We start from the raw sequence: 27,297 nt of genomic DNA, 5'->3' as shown, positions 1-27,297 counted from the left end.
TATAAGTACACTCATATCTCTAGACAACTGCATACAAGATACGCATATTGTCCTTAGACTTGCTTGCTAGGTAATTTTATTCACAATATGTTTTCAAATATTATAGTGAATGGTGCGTCTCAATCACAGCGAGCATGATCTAAAGGTTGGTGGGTCTTTTATCCACTTGTGGACTTCTGTGTATACAATGGCTTCCCCTTTTTATTTCTGTTATTGATTCTGTAACAACATTGCACTTTACGCACACACAAAGAGACAAATCCCTGCCCACAAGGAGTTTACAATCTTAGACTTAGACAGGAAACAGGAGAGGGAGGGAGAGACAAGCGAAGAAGGCAGGCAAAAGCATTTATATGTACTTAAAGCTAGGTTATAGTTTCTTCTTCTCTGTCAAAAAATGTTTTATGCACACAATAGAGAATCTTCCCAGAATGCAGAGAATAGTGAAGATAATCAGTTGGTTCAGACATAACACAAAAGCATAGTTTAGCATTACGAGAAGTGAAGGCAAGCCTCAGCTTCACATGCTTCCCATTCTTCCTTTCTCCTCCAGTGCGGTTGCAAGATGATATGAAGCTTTCACTTCTGATTTAGATTTTCCACAGGTTGCCATGTCATCTGAACCCAGGCAAACCGTGGTTAATCTTAACTATGATTAGTTGAAACAAGCCATCTTTGAACCATGGTTTAAGAAGCTGACTTGTTTCAAGAAACCATAGTTAAGATAAACCACAGTTTAGGGTTTCGATGTATTGCTTAACTGTGTTTAATCTAAAACATAAGAGAATGCTTTTGCTCTCTTTCTTGTGGCCACACTTCAGGAAGGTAGGGGGGTGCACAATGCCTGGCTTGTCCTCACAATGCTAAAGAAGGACTGGGCAGAAGGTAGATCAGAATCTTCTGGTAGATCTCTCAGTGATTTGCAAGAGTCTCTACCTTGGGTCCCATCAAATGCCCAAACTTGCCATGCTCTGACACTGGCTATGAACAACACACTCACATCTCTAAACAACATGTTCATGCATCTGAGAAACCCAACTTGGCCAGGATTCCAGACACATAAAATGGGTCTTTGAAGGTATGTATACATGTGCGCATGTCATTCGCACTCTGTATTTACTGCAGGAAACACCATTATAACACCAGTGTACACTCAGCTCAGCCAGCATGTTCCCCAGGTAAAGGATAATATTCATTTGTAACTACTAAAACATGTGCCACCTCAGCAGAAACCCGTTTCAAGATTTTTCCTGCAATACCATTAAATGTGAAGAGAGAGCTTTTCTTCTTATTATTATTATGAAATCATTGATCCCATGGGTCTGGTAGGCCCTGGATGTACCACTGACATTCAGCACATAATGGGGACAGATCTGTTCTTTTCTTCGCATCCTGTACATGCCATGAAAATGTCCCATTGTGTGCATGAAACATCAGCAAATCGATCCAATGAGGAGAACAGTTTTGTGGATTGTGGTCCAGATATTAATGCCAATAGTAATAATAATAATCCTTTGACAAAACTTTGATAACCTATCATGTTATGTTGATGATGAGAGGAAGAAGAGATGGCTCTGTCAGTGGGAGTATAAAGATGTAGGGGAAATGTATGCATATTGATTGGCTCAGATCCTTTTAAAAGGACATTCAATTTCCCATTTACATTTTATTCATTGTTTATATTTTATTGGGTCATTGCAGTTAAGTGCTATTAATGTAATTAGATAATCTTTGGTTAGTTTATGTTCTGCTATGTATCTAGTTTGTCATCTGATGTTTTATTACAGAATTATTTCTTAGTATTTTCAAGAGTTTTTTAAAAACTTTAAAAGATGCATTCTACACATTGGTTTAACTTGAAAAAGTGAAACCTGTAGTTCTATTCTACATGCGACTCCTGTTGAAATATGCCAGTTGAAATCCTATGAATTATATTAATAATTGTGAAAATGTGCTGTCGTGCTCAGGCACCATAGACAATTACAAATCACAAGATCTGTAATTGCATTCCAACCATTTAGTAATTACCTCAAATAATTACTTGCATTTTTATTTCAAGTAAAATTCTAGAGCAAATAAGCTTATGTACATTTCAGCAAACTTAATGATGATACAGCTTAACATTTCCTATTCAGCAACTTTACAATATCATCTATACCACTTAGAAATGGAATGCCCATTGGAGACTGTATGGTTTCCTCACTCAAAAAAAGGACACAGTGCTTTTCACAAGATTACTATAAATGTTATGAAGTCTCCATTCTTAATCCAACAAGAAAATTCACATGACACAAAGGATCAATGCAAAGTAGTTCAGAATAGTCATACCATTCAGTGTAGGACTTGAAACAACCCAATCATATCACTGTAACATGATCATATAACCTTTTCTGTGATAGCTCTTTGTTTATGGAACACTCTTGAAGGAAGTTTACCTGGAGATGATACTGTCATCATTTTGGCACCAGGAAAAAATGACTTATTTTCCCTGGCATTTGATTTGGACATTAGTTATGGCCCAATTGTTGTGGGCTGCTTTTGTGCTGTTCGTTCAAGGCAGAGGTGGCGGGCTGGATTTTGTGTATTGTGGATGAACACTTTTCGTATAGTATTGTTTTTAGAACATGTTTTATTGTGTATGTTTTTATTTGTCTTATTGTACTGATTATGGTTTATATTTATTTGGGGGTTTTTCTGTTATATTAATTATGGATTTCTCTATTTGTGTGGGTAAGTTGCTCCAAGGCTGCTATTTGTGGTGGAAAGCTACACATAAATTAAGTTAATAAATAAAAAAGCAACAACAACAACATTTTACCAAAGTAATGTAATTCAAAATCCTTACTAAAGGATTATTTCAGTGTAGTAGCCTAATGAACAGCAAATTGGACCTGAGCACAGGAATGCACATGGATTCAATTCCTACCTCATTTATAGCTCCTTGCACTGTATCCCAACAGAAAAATTAGAATAATGGCCTATCTCACATATGTGTTACAAGGATGAAAATAAAAACATTTTATAATTCTCTTGTTTCTAGAGTGTATTAGTATCATTGGCAAGTGGTGAACTAAACCTAAACCATCACAGTGTCTGTCTAATCCTGCCCCATGCAGAATATATGAGATTGCCTTCCAAGAAAGGTGAATCTTCTTGTGCTCATTTATGAACAAATTAATAATGCCAGTCTTTCTTTCAAAGTTTCAATCACTTGGTTTTAACTAGAAGTTCTGTAGAAAAGGATCTCAGTTAAAAGCCTTCCTGAAACATTATCTCTCTCTCCAGTATATCAAGCACTGCAGTATGCTGCCTCTTCTTTGCTGCTTACACTTTGAGATATGTACGTTACAATGGGCTAAATCCAACGTTACACCAGAGAACATCCGCTTGCACAGTGGGACCTCTCTGCTCCTCTACAAAATCTGCTCTGGGACATCTCCCAACCCTCTGGAGCAAATTTGCAGGTCATGTGGGACTGCTGTGGGGTAAAAAGGAAATTAGATTTGCCAGTGGTGTCTATTCCTCCGGCAGAAGGAAATTGTGGGATACAACCCATTGAAAGTGTGGGAACATTTCAACTCATGTTCTCAGTCATTATGAAGCTATTAGTTATATGTTACTGCACCTTACGTATGAATGCACACGTCAGAAGCATTAAAAAAAATGCAGATCTACTAAATTTCTTGGAAGACAGTCTATTTTCAACCCAAAATTAACTATCACTTTGCTAAAAATTGTAGTTCACAGAAAATTAACTGTGATTTCTGGAAGCACTTGTTCCTTGATAATTACAGATTTTTCTAAAATGACTTCCCAAGGTTGATTGGGTAGATGCTGTATATTTAGTAGGAGAGAAAGTGATTTAATATGTCCAAACATTGACCTTGGGACAATCACAAATATAGCAACAGGAATAACTCACTTGAGATGGCATTGAAAAGTACACTCAGTATGAAAAAAAAAAATGGATGTGTTCTGGTAGATACCAGAATACACTTTCTGTACCAGTTAAACATCTAGGACAGCTCTCCCCAATGTGGAGCCCTCCAGATGGTTTTGGGTTACAACTCCCATCAGCCCCAGCCAACATGACCAATGGGCAGAGATTATGAGAGTTATAGTCTAAGACATCTGGTGGGCACCATGTTGAGGAAGGCTGATCTAGGCCATGAATCCAGCCAGTGTTAAATCCCATTTAATTCATAGGAATTTCCCACATGTGCTTAATTGTGCCACTGAAATAAGTGGAACGCATGTTATCAATCATGCCTCACTTACTCTGAGCATTACATGACATTTTCATGATACTTGTTATAGGAGAAAACAGAAAGTAAAGGGCTTGCGCAAATAGGAGCATCGTCTCTGCTTTATTGGACCGTTGTCATTGTGTCCAATAAATATATCTGTATCTCTTTTGCAACCAGTGACTTACAGAATATGCTTCTGCAAGATCCCCATGTTCTTAGGTCTCCTTTCTGATTTTGGCACTCATGCCTCACAACCATCCCTGTTTCTAAAATATGTTTCATCTGAAAGATGTATAGGGTTCATCATTTTCTGCATTAAAAACTGTCCTCATGTATCATCAAGGGACAAAGCCTTCCACCTTCTTTAGAGCATTTGTAAACACTGGCACAAAGTAACCCCATTCAAATAGATTGGCTACACACACTTAAATATGTGTCTGATGGGCAGCTTATGGATGAACTGAATTTAGCTGTCATAGCACCAACATATGCTTGCATCACAAAAGCTAAAGCTGCATCCTATACCTGCCAAGTAGAAGACATCTCTAGCAAAGTTGGTTTTTTGTTTGTTTTTAAGGGATTTACTACTAGTAAGGAGCAGAGCAGGGGTGTGTTGCTGCACTAGGAAGCCACAAGAGGCTGCTGCTGGACTGCTTTCTATCCCAGTTGTGTGTTGTGTGACTCTGTCTTGTGTATCCCAGTTCTTTTTATGGCATACCCGGGAAGTAGCACAACACCACCAGTGGCTGTAAACTCATAGGATTGGGCCATGGGGTTCTGCCTGCAACATCCATTTTCCTCACCCACCAGTGGACAGCTTTGACTTTAGACACTTCTATCCCAGTTCTACTGTGGGCGGGTTATTTACATTTCTATAGGCAAGTACAGGCACAATAAAATGGGCATCAGGAAATATACTACAGAATTCACACCCCACATAGGAAAATATTTCAGTTACATTAGCCTGTTGTGCTGTTCTTGGATCTCTTCTCTTCCTTACTCATAAAGAACTGTGCACATATAGAGAGACATTTTGGCCATCCTCACAGAGGCTGAGGCACATGGAACCTGATATTTACACATTATATTCGTCACATATCATTAGTCACATTCACACTTCAAGTTCAACATCCTGTGATGGAAAATCTTCACTGTTTACTGGACAATCAAGCAACTCTTGCCATAACTAAAGAATGCTAACAAAAGTCTAAAATTTTATTTACTTTAAGACTTATCTGGATTTCATGAATTGCAAAGAGAATTTACCAGATATGTTCATTGGGTTGGATCCAACTTTGCCATTCCACCAGTGGAATGGATACCACTTCCCCGTCCTCTCTTCCCCTCCTGCAGAACTCCCTTGCCCTTCAAATCTGCTTCAGAGGGTTGGGGGTGGGCATATAGAGGTCTGCAGGGAGGCAGAGAGGATGGGGAAGTCCCATTCTACAAGTGGTATCCGTTCCTCTGACAGAATGACAAAGATGGATCCAACCCACAGTTACTAAGTGTGAAAACCAAAGAATGAAAGGGCACAGGTTCTACACTTTTCTTTGCATGCTGTTATACAATGAGAGAGAGAGAGAGAGAGAGAGAGAGAGAGAGGATGGGTTCGCACGATCATGAAAGGAAAAATAAACTACGGTGGCTTATTTTCCCTCCCTGCACATGGGTTTCAGGCTAGATTGTAAACCACCACAGCCATCCACCCTTGCTGGATTGAAGTGTCAGGACAACCCACGCCTAGCAAGAAAAATTATGCTAAACAGGCAGCTCGCAACCAGCACGCATGGCGAGGGAAAATAAGCCACTGCGGCTTATTTTCCTTCTGTGATCATATGAACCCAGTCAGAGAGAGGGAGAGAGAGGTTCAACAGGGTCAAAAAGAGCTGAGCTCTCAGCATTCTACCAGAGGGCTGCACTCTACAGAGTTACATATATTGAATCCTGCAGTGCTGATTAATTTGTATGTAGTAAATCCTACTCACAATGGTCATGTTAATGGCTCCTCATGGAATAAAAAACATTCCAAAAGAATAAGTTAAACCAGATAAACTGCTGTTTCCCACACACCATTGATCGCTTTCATTATCTAAAGACGTAGTGAACACGAACACATAGGCAAATCATTCTGTTAGTAGACTAAGGCTGCAATCCTATACATACTTACCTGGAAGTAAGTCCCAACTGAACTCATGGGATTTACTTATGAGCAGATGTGCATCGGATTGCACTGTAAGAGTTGTTTCTTAGAAGTTCTTCTGTAGTCCAAACATACATGTTTCCTAATATTTGCTGGGCAATCCACATGCCATGCTTATGCTATAGCAGCAGATGATCTCCTTAAAAGTCTTCCGCATTTCCTGGCTTCGAAAGGCATAAATCAAGGGATCAATAACTGAATTGCACATGATGAGGATGAGGTACATGTTGAAGTGGGACATGAAGCAAACACAGTAGAGATTCTGAGGGCAGGAGATCATCAGGATGAGATGGAGGAAAAATGGAGCCCAGCAAACAATAAAGATGCCCAGCAGCATAGTCAGGGTAATTGCACCTTTCATGCTGGTCCTCTGATGAACAGAATTATATCCTGGCAACGCTGCTATCTTCTTGACATGGGTACGAGCCAGAAGGAACATATGTATGTACAGCGAGACCATGAGAAACAACATAGTGAAGAACATGGTGATGAGACACATGATGACATACTTAGACTCATAATAAAGGATGAAGAGGATTCCACAGCCTGTGCAAAAGGTCCATATGCATGCAATGATGAGCCCTGATCTTTTCACAGTCATGATATTGTGATAACGGAGGGCATAAAAGATAGTGACATACCTGTCTACTGCTATAGCTAGCAAACTGCATATGGAAGCTACCACAGATATACAGATCATTGAATCAAAAACATTGTCTATGTGACGGACAAAAGCATCTTCAATAATGAGATGCCTGTTATTTAACAAATATATGGTTATGGTCTCCCAGGCATTTGACACACTGACTAGCATGTCAGCGACAGCTAAGCTGCAGACAAAGAAATACATCGGAGAGTGCAAGTTCTTGTTCTTAATTATGGCACAGATAACTAGGATGTTTTCAAGAAGGCTTACAATGCCAAGTGTGAGGAACACCTCAGCCGCTATGACCACTTGCTCACAAGTTGATGGATTAGTCTTGACGGTGGGCACTGTAAGATTGCTCCCAAGAGCAGTCACATTAAGAGCTAGTATGTTGGGTTGAGCAGATGAGTTCATCACTGCTGGCAAAGATGCTCTTTCGAGATGCTCTTTTCAGTCTGGGAGACTTGTTGTAAAACAGTCTTGTAAATGCATTCTCCAGAAAGGTGGAAGATCCTGCCGAACACACAAAAAGAATGACAAAAAGCAGACTAAAGGATGACAGCAGACCCACCAGTTACAATGTAGATTGCTTCCAATGTTATATAAAACAGGGGGAATCAGTGTGATTTAACACAGAGAAACATCAGAGAAGTGAGGGAGGGGCTGATGAACCTTTCCCTCACCTGCACCCTCAAACAAAAAGCACTCTTCCCCCACCTTAGTTATTTTTCTCCTGACCAATTAATTTTATATATTCTAGGGGACATGAATACTTTTAGCGAGATTGTTTACAACAACAGATAGTATGAGATTGCTGATCATTCAGTCTCAGCAGCCTTAAAATCCCAGTGAATGCAGCATCTATGAGTAAGATTTCATCAGCTCACCTGACCATGCTTACATAAAAGTTCACATTTCTGCAAGAATTACACACTAAGCTTTTGAAGCAAAAGCTTTACAGCTTTCCCTTGATCTTGTTACCTTCTACGTTCACAAGTACTGTGATGCAAACAGCAAATAGCTGGATCATAATAGTCTTGCAATACAATCTGATAGCCCAAAATATATTGATATTTAAGGCTCTGTTATATAGCTGTGTGTTCATTTGTTTTAAGTTGTTCACTGACACCATCATGTAAAAGTGCATTATGGTTCGATCCGTTCTGAATTCTAATCCCACTGTGGATGTTTGAATTCAGACTTCTTTGGCACAGCAGGAGCATCATGAAAAATGTTGCAAGCCATCAAACCCTTCATGAAAGGAATACATTTCGATTCTTGGTGTGAACAATGACATTGTATTCAAAGGCTCCTAATATTCCCCAAAGAAAGATTTAATTTGTAATTAAAGAAGAATGGTAACTATTTACCTAGTGCTGTTCTTTTGGATCCTATTTCCTTTCAGATCTTGCTCTTGTTCCTCCGGCTGACACAAGTTCCTGGTCCCCTGTCCATCCAGCACCAGGCTCCCCTGCTCCTTTGGCAAGCACAGGTGCCATGTCAAAGGAAAAGCAAATATTCACATCCAAAGAGACAAAGCTGCCTTGTGTTATAAATTACGAAACTGCCTTTTTATAGTCTCGGAGTTAATGACTTCAATGCTCGGCTTTTGGCTCCTCCTCTACCCCAGTCCTCCCCCCTTCTTTCCACCCAACTTCTCACTGACTTCCACAGGACTCAAAGACTTGAATTTTTAGCATCACCTGGTGGCTGATATCTGTAATGCCTATCCTCTGTGAAAGGTGGGAGTTATTTCCCCACGCACACCATTATTTTTGTGATGCTGCTCTTGATTAGAAATCATTTTCATGTTGTTCTTAACATCCTTCCTTTTTTAATAGCCATCATACCTAAAATATTACTTAGCATGTTACATATTCTTAAAAGCAATGAGTCATTATACGTATTTGTTCTGCAAGGCTTAATTTGAACCAGGATTCACTGAGGCGTATCCCTAGCACCTGTTTTCAGTGTCAGGAGGGCTCAGTTTTGATGCCTGACATGAAATTAAAAAAGGAGAATGCCTCTGAACATGTACAAACTTCCTTCCTCTCACCACTGAGTAACTAGAATCAGCATCAAAGAATCTGGGGTGTGATTTGAGCCTCAATACTTCTCTTTTTACAAATGAAGCCCTGAGGCTGTGGTTTTTTACTATTGACTGAAACAGTCTACACCAAAATCATTGTACCTGAACTGATTTTTCTGCAGACTGTCAGTGATACAAATATACAATAATTGAGCTTGATTTGTAAAAAGAAAAGGACCGCTGGCTTGTCTCACATCCCAGGAATACTGAGCCCAGTTATGCTTTTCATTATTCATGTAGAAATGCTTAATCATAAGTAACATATAGCATTATTTATTTCTTTACCTATATTTATGCATCACTTCAATTAAAGAAATTTCTAAGCGATGTACCAAAAGAAGTCTCCTTACAGAGGACAAGATTACCTTCCCGGGAATGCTGTTGGAAAAAGTATGTTTTTCAGAAGTACCGAAAACTCAGAAGGTTGGCGCCTGCCTAATTTGTAGCAGTAGGGAGTACCAGAGTGTGGGTGCTATGATACTAAAGGCCCTATTCCAAGCTGGGATGGACTGGATCTCTGAAACTTGGGTAACAACATTTAGCATTGGAGTGATGCTAGTCTGACCTGGAGTCAGACTAATTCACACAGTTCTTTTGGTGTGGGAAGATGAAAACTGAATCCCCATCGTCATCCACAATCTCCTGGCCTTTCCATATGTCCATAACATGACTCAGACCAATGGTCAGACCACTTTCTGAAGAAGGAGGTTTTATGATAAGACACAACCTGGGCATGTAGAGAAGCAACAAGCCTGGAGAAACAACCCATGAACAACCCACCATTCTGGGTTTGCATGTAATGACAACCCATGGTGTAGACAACATAGAGTTCACAACCTAACAACAAACCATGGGTTCTCTTCATGAGTTATTTGTGGTTAAGAACCCATAGTTAACCCATCATTCTAGGTTCACACATCATGACAACCCATGATTCAACTAACATAAACCATGATTTACCATTACATACGAATGCAGCCATTAGCGGCAATACTGTAAGGATGGACAAATAGTCTGATCTGGTTTAATAAGGTTCCTTCCTGTGAAGAATGTCCCAAGAAAGTGTGCCCTTTCTTTCTTTTACTGGGGAAAGGGATGTTTTGGACCTTGCACAATCACATACTGCTGACTGAAGGAGGCCTTGCTCTGAGTATTGCTACCATCAGAGGCAGGTTTGGTTTGGATGGGAGAGAGACTGCTCAATGGCTGTTTCCAGGCTCTGGAACCCCATGCTGGGGGAGGCTGGGTTGGGCCCCTCTCTGTTGTCCTTCCATGGGCAAGCAAAGATGTTTTTATTCAGGCAGGCTTCTTTTTCTGCTCTAACTAGGTGTCTAACTCCATTTGACCCGATGAAGTGGCACATAGGGTTGCAAACACCTGAGTGCGTGTTATCTTGAGAAGCCTCTGCATTCAAGGCCAGAGCCAGAGTCAGTTAATTGGATTGAATTATCTCAGTTCAATCATCTCAGATGCATTCTTGTGGGAACTTTCACCCTCCCTTCCGGGATAGGGAATGCTGCTTCAGCCAGTGTGTGATTGGCTGATTAAGATCTTCCTTGAGCTGTCAGGGGTGTGAGTATAAAAAGAAGGGGGCTTGGAGCCACCCCTTTGTCTTCATACTTATACTGCAACTTGCCTTCAGGATTGTGAGTCTTTGAAACCCAAATTGGTCCCTGTCCTATTGGAAGACCCATATTTAGGTAACGTATAGAGCAGCTTAGGTTTTTCTTCTTTAGTTTTGCCTGAAGTATTGTTTCCAAAGGTTACTCTGATTTGGTATGTATTTTTACCCCCTTTCCACCTTGTTTGATGTAAATAAGCTTAATCTCTACCTTAAGAGCTATGTGTGCTTCCTTCCAAGTAAGCCTTAGTACTAAATCTGGACCTTTCTGCGGGGTTAACTGCTACTGTTTAAGGTTTCAGAGCTAGGGCTTGAAATAAAGGGTACAGGCTTGACCGCTTATTTCTGAAGCCCTAGGAGTGTCCTATACGGTCTGAGAGGTCCCTGGCTCAGGCTGAGGTGGATGTAAAAGGGTAGTAGCAGGCTACTTTGGTACTGTTTGTCCCTGCCTGCACTGCAGGGAGTAAAGGTGACTGCCCTTCCTCCCTTCACACAGGCCTCTGGCATATAAGCTAGTCTGTTGCTGAAGGGGGTTTTAATTGGTGGGTGCTATTTATTTATTTTATTGTTGTGTTTTTAATTGTATTTTTAATGTATTTCTTTTTATGTTATGTCCTAATTAAGATTTTGTTTTTAATCTTGACTTTATTGTTGACTGCCTTGAGCACCATTTTTGGGTGGAAAGGCAGGATAAAAATTAAATTAAATAAATAAATAACAGATTTCAAGCCCTGACCCCAGGTTTTTTTCCTTTTGTATTTTGCTCAATAGGAGAGAGAGTCTATTCCTCCTATTTACTGTAGGAGAGTCAGCATGGTATAGTGGTTAGAGTATTTGACTAGAAGCAGACAGACTCGCGTTCAAATCCCCACTCAGCCATGAAGCTCACTGGGGGCCAATCTGCACTTATGGGTTTTTTTGCTTCCAATGAGGTTTCACCACCCACCTTTCACACTATGCAGTACCCACCTCGAATTGGAACTAGAATTTCCCACTTCCGCGCTCCCGCTTTCAGTACTCTGATATCCTGGTATTTGCCCCTAATGTGCTCTGATTTTCCACCTTCACTACCATATCTGGTCGTAGTCCCCTTCCCTGCCTGTCCATATACGGCAGTGTTTGTATTTCCCTCCTGTCCAATCACAGCTCTCTACAGCCCCATGTCGTCTTCCAGCTACTGATTGCATAGCTTCCTCAGCACTCAATGTTTCCTCAGCAACAAGCAAAGGGCTGGATGTGTGCGCACTTGTCTGATCTCGGAAGCTAAGCAGGGTCGGTCCCGGTCAGTAGTTGGATGGGTGACTGCCTGGGAATCACGCTTCCTGCATTGAGCAGGGGGTTGTTCTATCCCTTCAAATGAGACTAAGTTTTACCCCCTTCTATTCCCCGCTTTGGCTTTTTTAAAAAAAAAATTAAGGCGTTATCTTCGAAGAACCGTGGCTTCTCCGCAATGTTTTTTTTTTCTAATTCAAGCATGATCTTTGAAGATTTGAAGATTCAAAGATGTGAAGTGTCACATCTGAAGTGACAGCCGCCGTTTGCATTCCTGCCATTTGCGTTCCCCATTTTTGCCGTGATAGTCTACGGAAATACTTACGTAGCCTATCACGGCAAAAAAAGGGAACGCAAATGGCAGCCGCCATAGCCACCGTCATTTGCGTTCCTGCTTTTTTGCTGTGATAGGCTACGTAAATATTTACGTAGCCTATCACGGTGAAAGACAGGGGCGCAAATGGCAGCTGCTACACCATTTTTGCCTATCACAGCAAAAAAACAGGAATGCAAATGGCGGCCGCTGTAGCCACTGCCATTTGTGTCCACAAGCTCCGCATGCCTGCGAATGCACCCGGCCAGCGGCTCCGCAGAGTTGCCGCAGAGCAAAGCTAGCCAGGTTAGGATTTCAGGAGGAGGTGCAGAGCTCCTCCCCGCCACCGTGAATCACCCCTGCGAAGAGGTAAGTGACTTTTGCACATCCCTATTTCTGATCCTCCAATGAGAGCCCCATCTTTAAGAGCAGGAAAACAGTGCAGCGCTCAAGTGTGAACCAAGCTTGTGCATTCGATGAAGCACTGCAACAGGGAAAATGGCTGAGTATGGATAATCACATTTTGATGCAAGAGCGTTTAACCCGACAGGACATCGAATTTGTTGCAATGGCGCCGCAATGTAGATTGGCCCTGGGATCATCTTCAGCCAGTCACTCTCTCTCACCATAACCTACTTCACAGAGTTCTGAGGATAAAATATAGGTGGCGGAGAACCATGTATGGCCTCCTTGGAGGAAAAATAGGATATCAATGTAGTGAATGAATGAATGAATGAATGAATGAATGAATGAATGCTGGTCTGCCTTTTAGTATTTTGCCTTATTGGCATCAAGGGGCAAACAGAAACATAGAGAACATTGGGTTGTTAGTCCAAGTTACAGAAGGGCTAACAATCCTAACTTAGAGTAGGCCAGGGGTAGGTAATGTGGTACTTACAGGCACCAATGCACCCTCAGACACCGTTATTGATGCCCACCAACATGCCCTAGCCCTACCACTATTAACATGTTTTCTCACCAGCAGTCAGGATCACAGTGAAATAGGTTTCTCTTGGTGCTGAAAACTGTGGCTTCAAAGGAGTTGTTTAGTGTGTTGGGGTTCAGACTCCACCTCTGCCTTGTACTTAGTCTTCTAGGCAGGTTACTTGTCCACTGCCATGACTCCCATAGCAGCCATGTTGTGGTGGTGCCCAGGCCAATTTCTCAAAATGCCAAACATGCCCATGGCCCAAAAAGGTTGCCTACCTCTGGAGAAGGACCACTGAAAGGAATGGGACTTAAGTTAGACTAATACTGGATACAACCCACTGGAAACAACCCATTGATGAAAAGCATTGGTCTAAAGATACCTTAAGGCACAAGTACAAAAGTATAATTTGGCCTTCAGGTACCAAAATCTGATTTGGCCATGGGACTCCTAGAAAACCTATCCCTCCTGGAACCATGTATAGTACAGTAAAAAAAAAGATTCCTTGACCTAAACATAAAAATTACTGTGATATTTCTATATTGCAAACAAAAATATAACAGATATGCCTAGTATATTTTGCTCCTATTTTTCAAGGCCATAAAATCACAGCAATAAATCCAGCCTTTACGTTCTTCAGTTAAGGGCAGTAGATTTTACAATTTTTTTTTTAAGCTTAATGCTTTGAAAGAAGTCACGATAAGCAGAAAAAATGACTGGTGCAGGTATACTTTAAGTTGTGGCAAACACTCATTTATGAGGCTGCCAAGCAAAAAGCTATTTCTATACTTCTGTTTGGCTTCTCCAAATGCAAGTAGCCAAATTGAAGTATCTGGCTTCTTTCATTTAAAGAGTTCAGTGAAAACAGACACACGTGCACACACATGTGCACACACACACGCACAGGATGAGAGAGAGAGAGAGAGACAACAAGCGAACAAGCCTTTAATTCTTCACCATCTTCAATTGTTTTCTTTCCTTTTTTGTGCAATATGTGTGCTTGACAAATTGATTGAAAACTCAAATCACAGGAAAGGCCATAAAAGCATTACATACTTTATACATGACCAATCAAGATCAACTCAAAGACCCCCCTCTTTAGCTAACGTAGAGTGCAATCTTATGGGCATCCAGCCCAAATGACAGAGGGCTCCAATGTCGGAGCACTCCATCCACCCTTAGCCTTGCCAGACTATTTTTGCCTCTCCATCATACAGCAGTGTTGTTTACAAGAGATGGGATGAGAGTGGATCTTCTTCCCCCCCCTGCTCATTGGTCTACCCCAACACACCCATTTCCTCCCTTCCCGAATTCAGAGTTCTGACCTCAGGAGAGGGAGCCACCATGGAGCATTCCACGATGGCTGAGAGGTGCTTGGGGAGAGGTCCAAGGCCAGAGTTCTGTCTCCAGCTTCAGAGGGTGAAGATCTGCTTCATCCTATGGCCCTGTCAGATGAGATATAGGGGTCATGAGATTGCTCTCTTAGCTTTCCAATAAATTATACAAACTCTACCGGCCCACCCAAAAAAATGTTCTAGGCCATATATATGAGCTGAAGTGACTTTCTGGACACTCATGTCTATTATTTGTGCATTTCACCTGTGGTATCTGTTACACACACATGCAAGCATGCAGAGATTCTAAAATTGGCATTGCCACTTGCTGCAATGAATTGTCCCATGTCTCCATTCAGATTTTTGGCACAGCCATAGCAATGATTACATTGCATCTTGTGCCTTCCTGTTCTTATCATCCAACTGCCTTGCTCCTGTCTGGCCCGGTAGAAATCAGGTCTATCAACACATGACAGCCTCTTTACTGCTTCATTTATTATAGGGTTCTTTTCATGCTGAGCCTTGTGTGGCGCAGAGTGGTAGGCAGCAGCAATGCAACTGAAACTCTCCCCAAGACCTGAGTTTGATCCCAGCGGAAGCTGGGTCCTGGGTAGCTGGCTCAGGTCAACTCAGCCCTCCATCCTTCTGAGGTCGGTAAAATGAGTACCCAGCTTGCTGGGGGAAAGGTGGTCACAACTGGGGAAGGCAATGGCAAACCACCCCACTATGCAGTCTGCCAGGAAAATGCCGAGGAAAAACAGCATCCCTCTAGAAGTCAGCAATGACTCAGTGCTTGCCATTTGCGCCGCTGCTCTTTCCGTGATAGGCTATGTAAGTATTTACATAGCCTATCACGGTAAAGGCAGCCACGCAAATGGCGGCCACTACGTCATTTGTGTGGCTGCCTTTACCATAATAGGCTACGTAAGTATTTACGTAGCCTATCAAGAAAAGCGCTGCGGTGCAAACAGCGTAGCAGCCGCCATTTGCATTCCTGCTCTTTGCCGTGATAGGCTACGTAAATACTTATGTAGCCTATCACGGCAGCCCAGCAGGATGCAAATGGCGGCCGCTACGGCGGCCGCCATTTGCGTCCGCAGCAGGCTGGCTGCAGCCGGAACTCTGGCTGCGGACGGCCCTGGCTGGCAGCTCCGTGGAGCCACTGCAGAGCGGAGCGGGACAGGGAGGATTCTGGGGGGAGGGATGGAGCGCCTCCCCCCCCCACCGTGAATCACACCTGCGAAAAGGTAAGTGACTTTCGTACATCCCTAGATGATGCAGGGCGATTGCACAATGAAAGCCTAGGCTCGGATCCAGGATTTGCCTTCCGTGGACTGAAGGGATCCACTTATAGAACATGTCTCTGCCCAATTTTCAGGGATCCACCTACACCTCCCATACCACAGCTCACCCCATTCAGTAGAGTCCCCCTATCCTCTGTGTAGCATTTGCAGGGAGTTGGAGGGGCTGCTGTGCGGAGGAGGAGGGGAAATTCCACTTATGCCAGCCCAGTTGCAGATGCCTAAATCTGGATCAAAACCCTAATCTAAAAGCACCCTATAACAATACTATGAGCATTTCTACATGAGGTTTTTATTGCATGCTCATGACTGGTCACTCACAGAAGTTTTCAGGTCCTTTACACCACGACATCAGCCCACAGGGTGTCCTCTGTGCTTTCTGACCTTTATCCCGGTTTTTAAAAGATTGGGGATAATGCAGTAATAAATGTTAATCTGCTTTAATGGTTGTGTGAAATTGCGCAGTTCCACTATAACACAGAGCCATCTAGTGGCTGTATAATAAAACATGTAGAACTTGCAGAAAAAAGAAGTCCTGGGGGAGGGGGCAAAGCACGTGTTAGCCTGTGTAAAGAGCTGATCTTAATCCCACTAAGAATCCGGAAGCAGAAGCTCTGGTAAATTGTGAGATGAAAACCCTGGTGTGGAGAAGCCCTATGTCATTCAGTTTCCATGAAAGCACTAGAGGAAACTACAGTTCTAGGCTAGCAAACGTCTCCATTAGGAAAAGAATGAGGTACTGGAAGGTGATCCACAATCCTTGGCTCATCTGTTTCATCAGTATATCAATATATTCAGTTCCAGAGGCCTCCTCCCCTTTTGTTGGCCAAAATGGAGACCAGGACTGTGTCTGTCTTTGGACAAATGGAGTCATTGTATCATGCACCAGTAACAACAATGCTCCCAGTGGGTAACTGCTTGGTCCTCCTTGCCTTCCCAAGTCCACTATAGCAACTGTGTGCTGTGCTTCCTAATCACCTCTGTTTACTGCACAGATGTTTTGGGAGTACATCCAGAAGTTGTGGATGGATGTGAACTCAGGCAGGTCCTTCTACTGGAATCTCTTGCAAAAATAGCGAAAAATTTATTTATTATTAATTTATTATACTGCATCAATTTCTGAGGTATTTCACAATATGGGGGATTTAAAACAGGTGTGGGCAACCTCGGGGCATCCAAGAGCCATTTCTGCCCCTCCCCAAATCTCATCTCAGGCCACACTCCACAGGGCACCCAGAATTGTTTTAAAATAAACACACGGCCATGTCTAGTGCTCCATAGTGCTAATTTTCACTTTTCAGAAGAAATTGGCAGCAGCAGGGGTGGCAGGGGCCACATGCTGTTTGCAGGCTGCATATTGCCCACTCCTGATTTTAAAGAGTCCCTACACCAATTTTTCAACACCCTTGCGTTGCATAACTTGCTTTGCATAGGCGCAATCCTATGCAAATAGGCGTCTGCCTCCAAACCCGGAGGCGACTTCCTATCCAATGCAGGGCAGGAGAAGCACAGAGGGGATCGTTCCCTCCACACTCCGCCTGCCCTGCATTTTCAGCTAGACAGCCATTTTCAGTTGTCTAGCTGCAGGAGGGCAGAGCAGGGGAGGAGGCTGCCATATGACACATGGGATGTGTTGTCCAGGCATTTCCGCCCTCCCCGCCCTGGAATGCCCTCCGGGAATGTCCCGTTTCAGCTGCTCCACACTCCTCTTGCGAGCGCGGAGCATGGGGCTGTTCCGCGCTGCCTGCGAGGCAGTGCGGAAGGTGGGGAAGGTCAGTTCTCCGGGAACCAACCTCAGAGCACGTGCTCCAAGGTTGGTTCCAGAAAACCAGATATCCTATGGCTGTCTAGCCCCTGACTAGCAGGTATAGGATTGCTCCCTTCATGATGCAGAGGAGAAATATAGGGCTGGTAGTATGGTAGACCTAGGATCAGGTCCAGCTATCAACACTCTTGACATCTCTGGTTGTATTGCATCAATTGAGGAACCCATCAACTTGGCATTATGCATTCTAGTCATGGATAAGATAGGACTGGGCTGTGGGAAAGAAAAGGAGGTAAATATTTCCATTAGCAATTTCAGGAAGGCATTTTGATGTTGGAAGGTTCATCATAGTCACCCCTCAGCAGGGATAACTATTTAAAGGTATATATTTCAAGTAATAGCAATTGATTGCTTTTTAATCAGCCCAGGACATGTCTACACTGCCAAAGCAGCAAGGACTCTTTGGCAACCACTTGTTAGCACTGGCTGTGTCATCTGTTTTCACAAGTGCTGGGCTACCCTAGGAGTAAATTGTCCTTTGGAAGCGATGATCAATTATTACAATGCCAGACACACAGTCAACAGTGTGCTTTCCTCCTCACAGAGGAGGAATTGACTGTGCCAAGGACTCACTGTGACCAACACGGGCTGCTTTTACTATTGTCATTTGAAAGCACTCTTTTTAACTAGCACAAAGAACAGAAGAATAATGCCCTGGGTCCAAAGAACCACACAAGTAGCTCCAAAACTCAAGTACCTCAGACATCAGCTCCCCAGGCCACATGACAAACCTCTTTTGAAACTCAGGCCAATTTTACAACGAGGAATTATTAGTTTTCTACACCAGCCATGATCAGATGTGAAGTTTGAGACTAGCTATTTCCATTTCCACCATCACCCCACAAAAACAGAGAGATGAAGGAAACCAGCTGTTGTATCTAACACCAGGGGATGATGTTTTCATTAAAGACAGACAGATGATTGAGTAGTGCTGGTGCAGGTCCAAATCAGCTCCAGGGAAATAACTGGAAACGTGCTATCGATTTTAATGGATGGAAATACTGGTCCAGGCTGGGCTGATGTTGTTTTAAACAGACTGAATCTGGGCGTACTTCTGTACATCACTTGAACATTATGGGCAGTAGCCTATTTAGCACTGGCACAAATGTGAATTACATCAGCACTTTGGATAGTTCTTTTAGAGTTCTGGCTGGTTCTGACTGAAACCCGGAATGGATTCACAGCACCACTGAAATCGGAGCCACCAGCCTCCACTGGCATAAGCTACCTCTAGTGCAATGCCAATACTGCTTGCTAGTGCAATGGGTTTCCCTGGAAAACCCAGCTCACCAGCAAACACTAGCACCAAGTAGGATACTGCCCTAGATTTGCTAAATCTTTGCCTAATTCTTTGAGTCTTTTAAGGGTACTCAAAAATACCTATTTCAAACATTAACAGCCCTACATATGACATATTGTTGTGAGCCTGGGGGCTGGACAAGGACTGCTAAAGTGGTCAAACCTACTACCCAACACAAACCTTTGTTAGGTAAACAACAGGTAATATGTTGCCATAAGAATTAAGATGGCTTAAGAAGCCCAGGTGATGGTGGGAGGAAATAACTCTTCTGGATTCTCTTTCCCTCTGGCCTGGGGGAAGGGGCAAGGTGCACGTGAGGGTGATGTTGGGAATATTGCAACCTCATCTGAAAGTTACAGGAAGGGGGCAGTGTTGCAGTCAGTTAGTGCATGGGAATTGGGGGCATAGCTGGCCTTAGGATCTCTATAGCCTACAGTGTGTATTTTCGTCCGTCCCCCCCACCTTCCTCCATACCTGGGACCACATGGTGTGCTCTCCCTTGCTCCTGCCTGTGGAAAGGTACACAAAATGGACTGAACAAACTCTTGAAAGCTTATGCTGTACCTGCATCTTATGTGCAAGGATACGATACTTGTGAGTAAAACTGTTTTCTTTCTTCACTGAGGAGGAGTGTGGACTCTGTTTTAGGCTCTTGTGTGCATGTGGGACTGGTAAATGCTCATTCTGTGTCGCCTTTTCATTTTTCTCTTCTAACTGCCTTTTTAGCAAGTCACAGCAAGCAATGCCATATCATTCCCATCAAGTGAGGGGAAACAAAAGAGTCTTGTGCCACCTTATATACTAACAAATGTATTTATTCTGGCATGATCTTTGTGGACACTATCCACTTCATCAGATGCATGAAGTGTCAACTTCAGATTTGCCCATCTATATACACATGCAGTGGTGGATGGAGATTGACAGTGTTGTCAGAGGGAACTGAAATGCAAAACAAGTACAAACAGTGGTAATAACAGTTGCCATTCAGAAGTTCACACATTTTAGTTGGCCTTGGTAGCCAGCCAAACTTTGTGTCCATCACAAATGTGTGTGTCCACTAACCAAGGCCAACCCTAGGATAAATGGCACCCTGGGCAAGGAGTGCCTTTGGTCCCCCCTGCCCCATAGTTAGTTTTTGCAGGCCCACCCAGAGGGGGGCCTGGTGCAGTTGTGATGTCCATCAGGAATGACATGGCTCAAAACCTTGATCTCTCAGCCATTGTGCTACAATTTGCACAAGCCAAAGTTTGGAAAGCCACATTCTGAGCAGTGGCAGTGCACTACGCAACACAGCAGAATTATCACAGCTTAGAGACAGAGACAGAGAGAGACAGAGACAGAGACAGAGAGAGAGAGAGAGAGAGAGAGAGATCAGTTCCTATCTTTTAGTGAGCATTCTTTATTTTAGAATATCCATTATTTTTATCTGTAAAAATAATAAAGAAAATTTATAAATAAAAAGGTATCCAGCTGAGCTCTTACAGCTTATGGCTTTATTTTATTATTCTTTATATAGTGTTTATAGTGTTTACAGTATTTGAAGTGCTAAGTGCTTCATAACGTTGTCTCAAAGTAAAGCTGTGTGCCACTGATTTTCACGTAGCGCAAAAGACATCAAAGTGGAAATTGAAAGAAAAAAAACCAAAACTTTAAAGCTAATTGAAGGAAGATCATTTTTGTAGTTAGTACCCAAACAATCTGTAGAACCTTGAAAGAAAGGTTATAGACACTTGCTTTTTGTGACCCTAGCTCACTGCAGGCAGTACATTAAAAAACCCACAGCCACTGAGTGCACCTTGGTGCCCCCCTCAGCTCACCTTGGTGCCCCCTCAGCTTGGCACTCCGGGTGACCACCCAGCTCAACCTCTCCAAAGGCTGGCCCTGCCACCAGCCAAAATTTGTGCTCTTCAAAGCAGCCTGCAAAGCCACCCATCCTCTCTTTTGCTCCGAGGGGTCCTCAGAATGAAACACAAGATGGGTGGCTGCTCTCAGTCACCTGCCCTATGGCTTGTGCTGGCAAGGGGGTGGGGGAGCATGCAGGAGAGAGCTGGTGCGGGCACCATTAACTAGCCCAGCTGAGTTACTCCAAAAGGCAAACTCCAGGGCATAATTAGGCTTGTACCAGCATGTGGACTATGTTTGAGCATTCTAGGAAGTTTAAACCAAGTCTTCTGGGTCTGACCTCCCATCTCACTTGGTACAGTCTGAGAAGAAGTACAGCCAAAAAAACTGCATAAGCATCTGAGAAAATGCTGTTCTATTACAATTCAGGTAAGTAAAATGGTAAGCTCATCTAGTTCATTAAAAGCACATGAGCATCCAAGAAAGCAATATGAGGGAGTTTAAGGTTTGAGAAGTGGGCACCAGTTGCATCTGTCTCATTCTGTTCATTTTCTACAGCAGCCTTCCCCAACCTGATGTCCTCCAGATGTTTTACACTTCAGCTCCCATCAGCCCCAACCAGCATGGCCAATGGTCAGGAATCCTGGGAGTTGTGGTCCAAAACAACTGGAGGGCACCAGGTTGAGGAAGGCTGTTCCAGAGAAACAAAGGCTTTTGATGACTTGCAGTGAGTTGATTTGGCCGAAGGGAATTTGAACACAGGTAAGAGAGTCCAAGGTCTTGTGCTGTAGTTACTGGATTATAATAGCTACTTAACAACTTAGTGATATGGCACTGAAGATACATGGGCTAGTACCATGTCAATCTGACAAGACATAGTTGCCAAATCCTGATCACCATGAGAAGTCCCGAGTCACTACTTTGTCCGAATGTAAACCTAGTTTGAATGCCATTTTAATTTGACAGCTGCATTAGTCCAATCACATCTACCAGTGCAGTTTCAAATAACAATTCCATAAGGCTGACTGAGGCAAAATGCTTCAGTTCCAGCAGCAGAGGCACTCAAGTGGCTGCTAGACCCACAAAATCAGAGCTCCAGTCACAGCTTCAAGCAAAAGACTCTGCAACCCACAAACAATTCTGCCTTATTGCAATCAAGCTGATCCTGTTCCATTGGTCAGAAGCGCTGGGCACTGCTCCCCCACCTGGGCAATGGTGCCGCTGTGACTATTGGCACGCCTGAACCAGCACCCAGTGCAAGTCTCCACATACCCACGGACACAACTTTTCAGACAGAAACGTTAATCATATAGCTAACAACTATGTCAGGGGATTTTAAAATGTAATGTTTTATTTATTTACCTTATTTATTAAACGCCTCACAAAATAAATTTCTCTAGGTGTTTTACAATTTAAAACTTGATGATGATGATGATGATAACATAACATAAGAAGAGCTGGATCAGACCAAGGGTCCATCTAGTCCAGGATTCTGTTCACACGGTGGCCAACCAGCTGTCAACCAGGAACCCGCAAGCAGGGTGTAAGCGCAACAGCACCCTCCCACCCATGCTCCCCAGCAACTGGTGTGCATAGGCTCACTGCCTCTGGTACTGGAGGTGGCACATAGCCATCAAGACTAGTAGCCACTGGTAGCCTTTTCCACCGGGAATTTGTCTAACCCCCTTTGAAAGCCACCCAGATTGGTGGCCATCACTACACCCTGTGGTAGCGAATTCCATACTTTACGCGCTGTGTGAAGATGTACTTTCTTTTATCTGTCCTGAATCTCCCACCAATCAGCTTCATAGGATGACCCTGGGTTCTAGTATTTTGAGAGAGGGAGAAAAATGTCTCCCTATCCACATTCTCCACACCATACATAATTTTGTACAACTCTATCATGTCTCCCTTTACCCTCCTTTTTTCCAAGCTAAACAATCCCAACTGTTGTAACCTTCCCTCATAGGGGAGATGCTCCAGCCCCTTGATCATTTTAGTTGCCCTTTTCTGCACTTTTTACAGCTCTGCTATGTCTTTCTTTAGGTGTGGTGACCAGCACTGGACACAGTATTCCAAGTGTGGCTGCACCATAGATTTGTATAAGGGCAGTATGATATAGGCAGTTTTATTCTCAGCTCCTTTTCTAATTATGCCTAACATGGAGTTTGCCTTTTTTTACACTGGGTTGACATCTTCATCGAGCTGTCAACCACAACCCCAAGATCTCTTTCTTGGTCGGTCACCACTAGCTCAGATCCCATCAGATTACACTTGAAGTTGGGATTTCTCTCTCTGCTTTCTGTTCTTTAACCAGCTACTGATCCGTAAGAGGACTTGTCCTCTTATTCCATGACTGCTAAGTTTGCTTAGGAGTCTTTGGTTGGGGACTTTGTCAAGAGTAGGGATGGCGGAGAATTTCTCCACGAATCTCGGGGAGGCCGAATGCCAACACATTCGGCCCCCCGAAATTGGCGGTGAAATTCTCCACCACCACCCCACCACCACCACCACCACCCCCGGGATGGGACTTACCTCCCTCGAATGTCCCTCTCATCGGCGGGTCCCGGCGGCGGTTTGGCGGGGGTGGGGGCGGCGGCCAGTCTTCCGACCAGCTGCTGCTGCCGCCATTACAAAGTAAATGTAAAAAACACACACACACGTGATAGGCTACGTAACGATTTACGTAGCCTATCACGGCTAGATTTCTATTTGCGTTGCCCTTATTTTTGCCGTAGTCTACGTAAATCTTTACGTAGACTACCCGGGCCCAAATAAGGAACGCAAATGGCGGCGCCCACAGGCGCCGCCATTTGCGTACGTGCTTTTTTTTTTCCAAAGTCACCCGTGATAGGCTACGTAACGATTTATGTAGCCTATCACGGCTGACTTTGGAAATCTAGCCGTGATAGGCTACGTAAATCGTTACGTAGCCTATCACGTGTGTGTGTTGTTGTTTTTTTACATTTACTTTTGTATTTCGCGGCCGGGGAGACGGGGTGCTTCTCCCCGGCCTGAATTTCGGCCGGGCGAGGCAGGGCGCCTCCCCCCCCCGGCCTGAACTTTGGGGGGAGAACCAAAGCGCCTCCCCCCCACCGCGAAGCAAGCTGCGGGACCAGGTAAGTGACTTTCGTACATCCCTAGTCAAGAGCCTTTTGGAAGTCCAAGTAAACAATGTCTACCAGATCACCCCTGTGTACATGTTTCCTGACACTCTCAAAGAACTCTAAAAGGTTAGTGACACAGGACTTACCTTTGCGGAAAACGTGTTGATTCTTTTCCAGCAGGGTTTGTCCTTCTATATGCTTACTAATTTTATCTTTAATAATGCCTTCAACCAATTTACCTAGAAGTGATGTTACGCTAAACAGCCTGTAATTTCCTGGATCCCCCCTGGATCCCCCCTGGATCCCTTTTTGAAAATTGGTGTTACATTGTCCATCTTCCAGTCCTCTATTATAGAGGCTGATCTTAGGGACATGTTGCATATTATGGTTAGAAGTTCAGCAATTTCATATTTGAGTTCTTTGAGAACTCTAGGATGGATACCATCTGGGCCCGGTGATCTATTTGCTTTCAATTTATCAATAAGGTTGAGAACTTCATCTTTTGTTACCACTATTTGCCTCAGACTTCCTTCCTCAAAATATCTGTTCAGGCACATGTACCTATCCTATAACTTCTGAGGGAAGACAGATGAAAAGAATTCATTCGGCTTCTCTGCAATCTCTTCATCCTCCTTCAGTACTCCTTTAACTCCACCGTCATCCAATGGTCCAACTGCCTCCCTAGCCAGTTTTCTGCTTCTGATATAATTAGAGAATAATTTATTGTTGGCCTTGATATTGTTAGTAACATGCTCTTCAAAATCCTTTTTTTTTTGCATCTCTTATTGTCTGCTTGCATCACCTTTGTGCAAGCTTGTGCTCCCTTTTGTTTTCTTCACTTGGGCAAGACTTCCATTTTCTGAAGGAAGCTCTCTTTTGTCTGATAGCTCCCTTAACACTGCTCATTAACCATGATGATACAAATAACATTCCAATAAAAATAAACAATAAACAATATTAAAAAATCAAATGCCCAAACAGCATAAAATATAATATGAGGTAGAAGAGGTCAAAACCACATCACACAAACTAAAATAATAAAATGCTACAAATACTAACATATTTTAAAATACTTAAAATTACATAAAAAGCCTGGGGAAAGAGGGAAGTGTCAGCCTGGTCCCAGTTAGAATTTTTTGCAGCCATGTTTTGCACTAGCTGAAGTTTCTGGGCCATGGCAGTCCAGTAATCCAGATGGGAAGTCACCAGGGCATGAATCACTGCAGCTGGGCTATGCACCTCCATGTAGGGTCACAGATGGGATACCAACTGTGGCACAGAGCACCTTTTACCAGCTTCAAAAGCCACCTGAGCCTCCAATGCAGGGGCATAGAACCTTTTTCAGCCCAAGGGCCAAATTCCATTTTGGAAAAGCTCTCAGGAGAGTTTCTCCCATTACCCATTCCAGTAATGGGTGGGGCCAAAAGCAAAAGGAGCAGGGCCAAAATACCAACAATACCTCCATATTTTAGCCTGAAGCAATTCCTGCCAGTAACTAAGCCTGAGGAGAGGCATTTCAACCTTTTAGAAGTGGGGGGGTGACTGCACAAAAGACAGGAAATTACCAAATGATTGGTGGGTGGGGGAAAGGGGTGGGGCCACAGGAGTGGGTGGGGCCATCTGGGGAACCCCAGGAAGCCAGACTGGGACCCCAGGACTGACATTCTGCATCCCGGCTCTAATGACATTGATGGACCTAACCTTTCAGGGTGAGTCTAACCCCCTCTAGAACAGGTTGAATGCCACTCACCTGGTAAAAGGAACCACCAGCAGGGCCTCTATCTTGTCCGGACTGAGCTTCGGTTTTAGCTCTCATCCACTCCATTACTGCAGCCAAGCACCCCACAGCCTCACCTGGCTCCAGAAGGAGAGGTGTGGGTTATCTGCATACTGATAACACATTCCAAAACCCTGGATGTCCTCACTCAGTGGTGTCATGTAGATATTAAACAGTATGGAGGATAAGATGGGACCTTGTGGGACCCCATCGCAAAGATGCCACAGAGTCGAGCAGAAATCCCCAGCACCACCTTGCCCGTCTTGATAAGAGAGCAGAACCAACAGAAAACATTCCTGCCCACACCTAACTCCGACAGCCACCCCAGAAAGATACCATAGTTAATGGTCTCAAAAACTGCTGAGAGTTCATGAAGAAACAGTGTTGCACTCCTCCCATCTTCTCTCCCCACAGGGTGAGCGAGGCTGTTTCCATGCCATAACCAGGCCCAAATCCTGATTGATTTTCTGAGTCCATTTCAATCTCATCCAAGAGAACCTGGATCTGGTCAGCCACTACATGCTCAAGCACCTTGCCCAAGAAGGGAACACTGGCTTCTGTCCTGTAATTAATAAGATCTTCTGGGTCCAGTGATGGTTTCTTCACAAGTGGTTGCACCACTGCCTCCTGACTACTCCCACTGAAGAGGGTTGTTGACCACCTCCTCAACCCAGCCAGCTGCCCCCTTCTTGCCAGATGTAATCAGCCACAAAAGGCATGAGTCGAGCAGACAGATGATTGGCTGGCCACACACCCTGCCATGGTACAATTAATTTTAGCAGGAAAAGCTCCCACTGGTGACAATGGGGATTGCAGTAATACAAACTTCTGCTATGAGTCACTGGAATTAAAGCAAAAGCATTAGCTCCTTTGCTTGACAGGCTAATTGGTTTGTAGCTGACAGTTCTTTGACAAAACTATTTTGATATCAGAAATGCCCAGAACTGGCTCCTGCCAGCAGAAAGTCTTTGAAGTAGTGTGTCTTATTCATTACCATCTTCCCTCAGCAAGTGCATTTATGCCCACGATTTGTATTTCCTCCACCACAGACCTACATGTTCCATTTCCACGTATCATGCTAATGACAGAGACAAGCAACAGATCACTGCAGGTCGTTATTATCAACAGCAAAGCTCAGATATCAAGGCTGAAGTTGCTTTTGCCCACAATAGCAATATAATTTTAGAACTAAATGACCTAGCCTGACACAGTCTCAAAGTATTTCAGAATGGAAATTGAGAAGTAGTAAAATATCCATGTCCAGCCCAAGAGCTAGATACAGCTAGAGAGATCCCCACCCCGCCCCACAAAAGTGTCAGAGTATGGGTCATGCAAGACATGATGTTAGTTGTGTGGATGCAATTAACATACACTTTTTAAAAAATGTTGGTAGCCACATCAGGACAGAGCACAGGGGTGAGTTTAGTCCTTTCTCCATCACCACCACCACTGTCCCAATGGAGATCACCACCCCATCCCTGAAGGTGCTATTTGC

General features: G+C 43.5%; 1 protein-coding gene across 1 annotated transcript; it reads right to left on the bottom strand.

The window, feature by feature from the left end:
* Positions 1 to 1,776: 1,776 nt before the first annotated feature.
* MC5R (melanocortin 5 receptor) lies at positions 1,777 to 8,723 on the bottom strand. Its single transcript, XM_084848103.1, has 2 exons — positions 8,464 to 8,723; positions 1,777 to 7,606 (listed from the first exon to the last, which is right to left on the bottom strand). Exon 2 carries the CDS (start codon positions 7,505 to 7,507, stop codon positions 6,530 to 6,532), a length of 978 nt encoding a protein of 325 aa, XP_084704229.1. The 5' UTR covers positions 7,508 to 7,606; positions 8,464 to 8,723; the 3' UTR covers positions 1,777 to 6,529.
* Positions 8,724 to 27,297: the final 18,574 nt, after the last annotated feature.

This window comes from Heloderma suspectum, chromosome 4 (genome assembly GCF_057233095.1).
Source record: "Heloderma suspectum isolate Gila_16-S chromosome 4, 16-S_ref, whole genome shotgun sequence".
Taxonomy (NCBI): Eukaryota; Metazoa; Chordata; class Lepidosauria; order Squamata; family Helodermatidae; genus Heloderma; species Heloderma suspectum.
This window is presented reverse-complemented; position numbering and strand designations above follow the sequence as displayed.

Coding starts and splice junctions, on each gene's coding strand:
- MC5R (XM_084848103.1), bottom strand. CDS start 7,507: ATGAACTCATCTGCTCAACCCAACATACTAGCTCTTAATGTGACTGCT.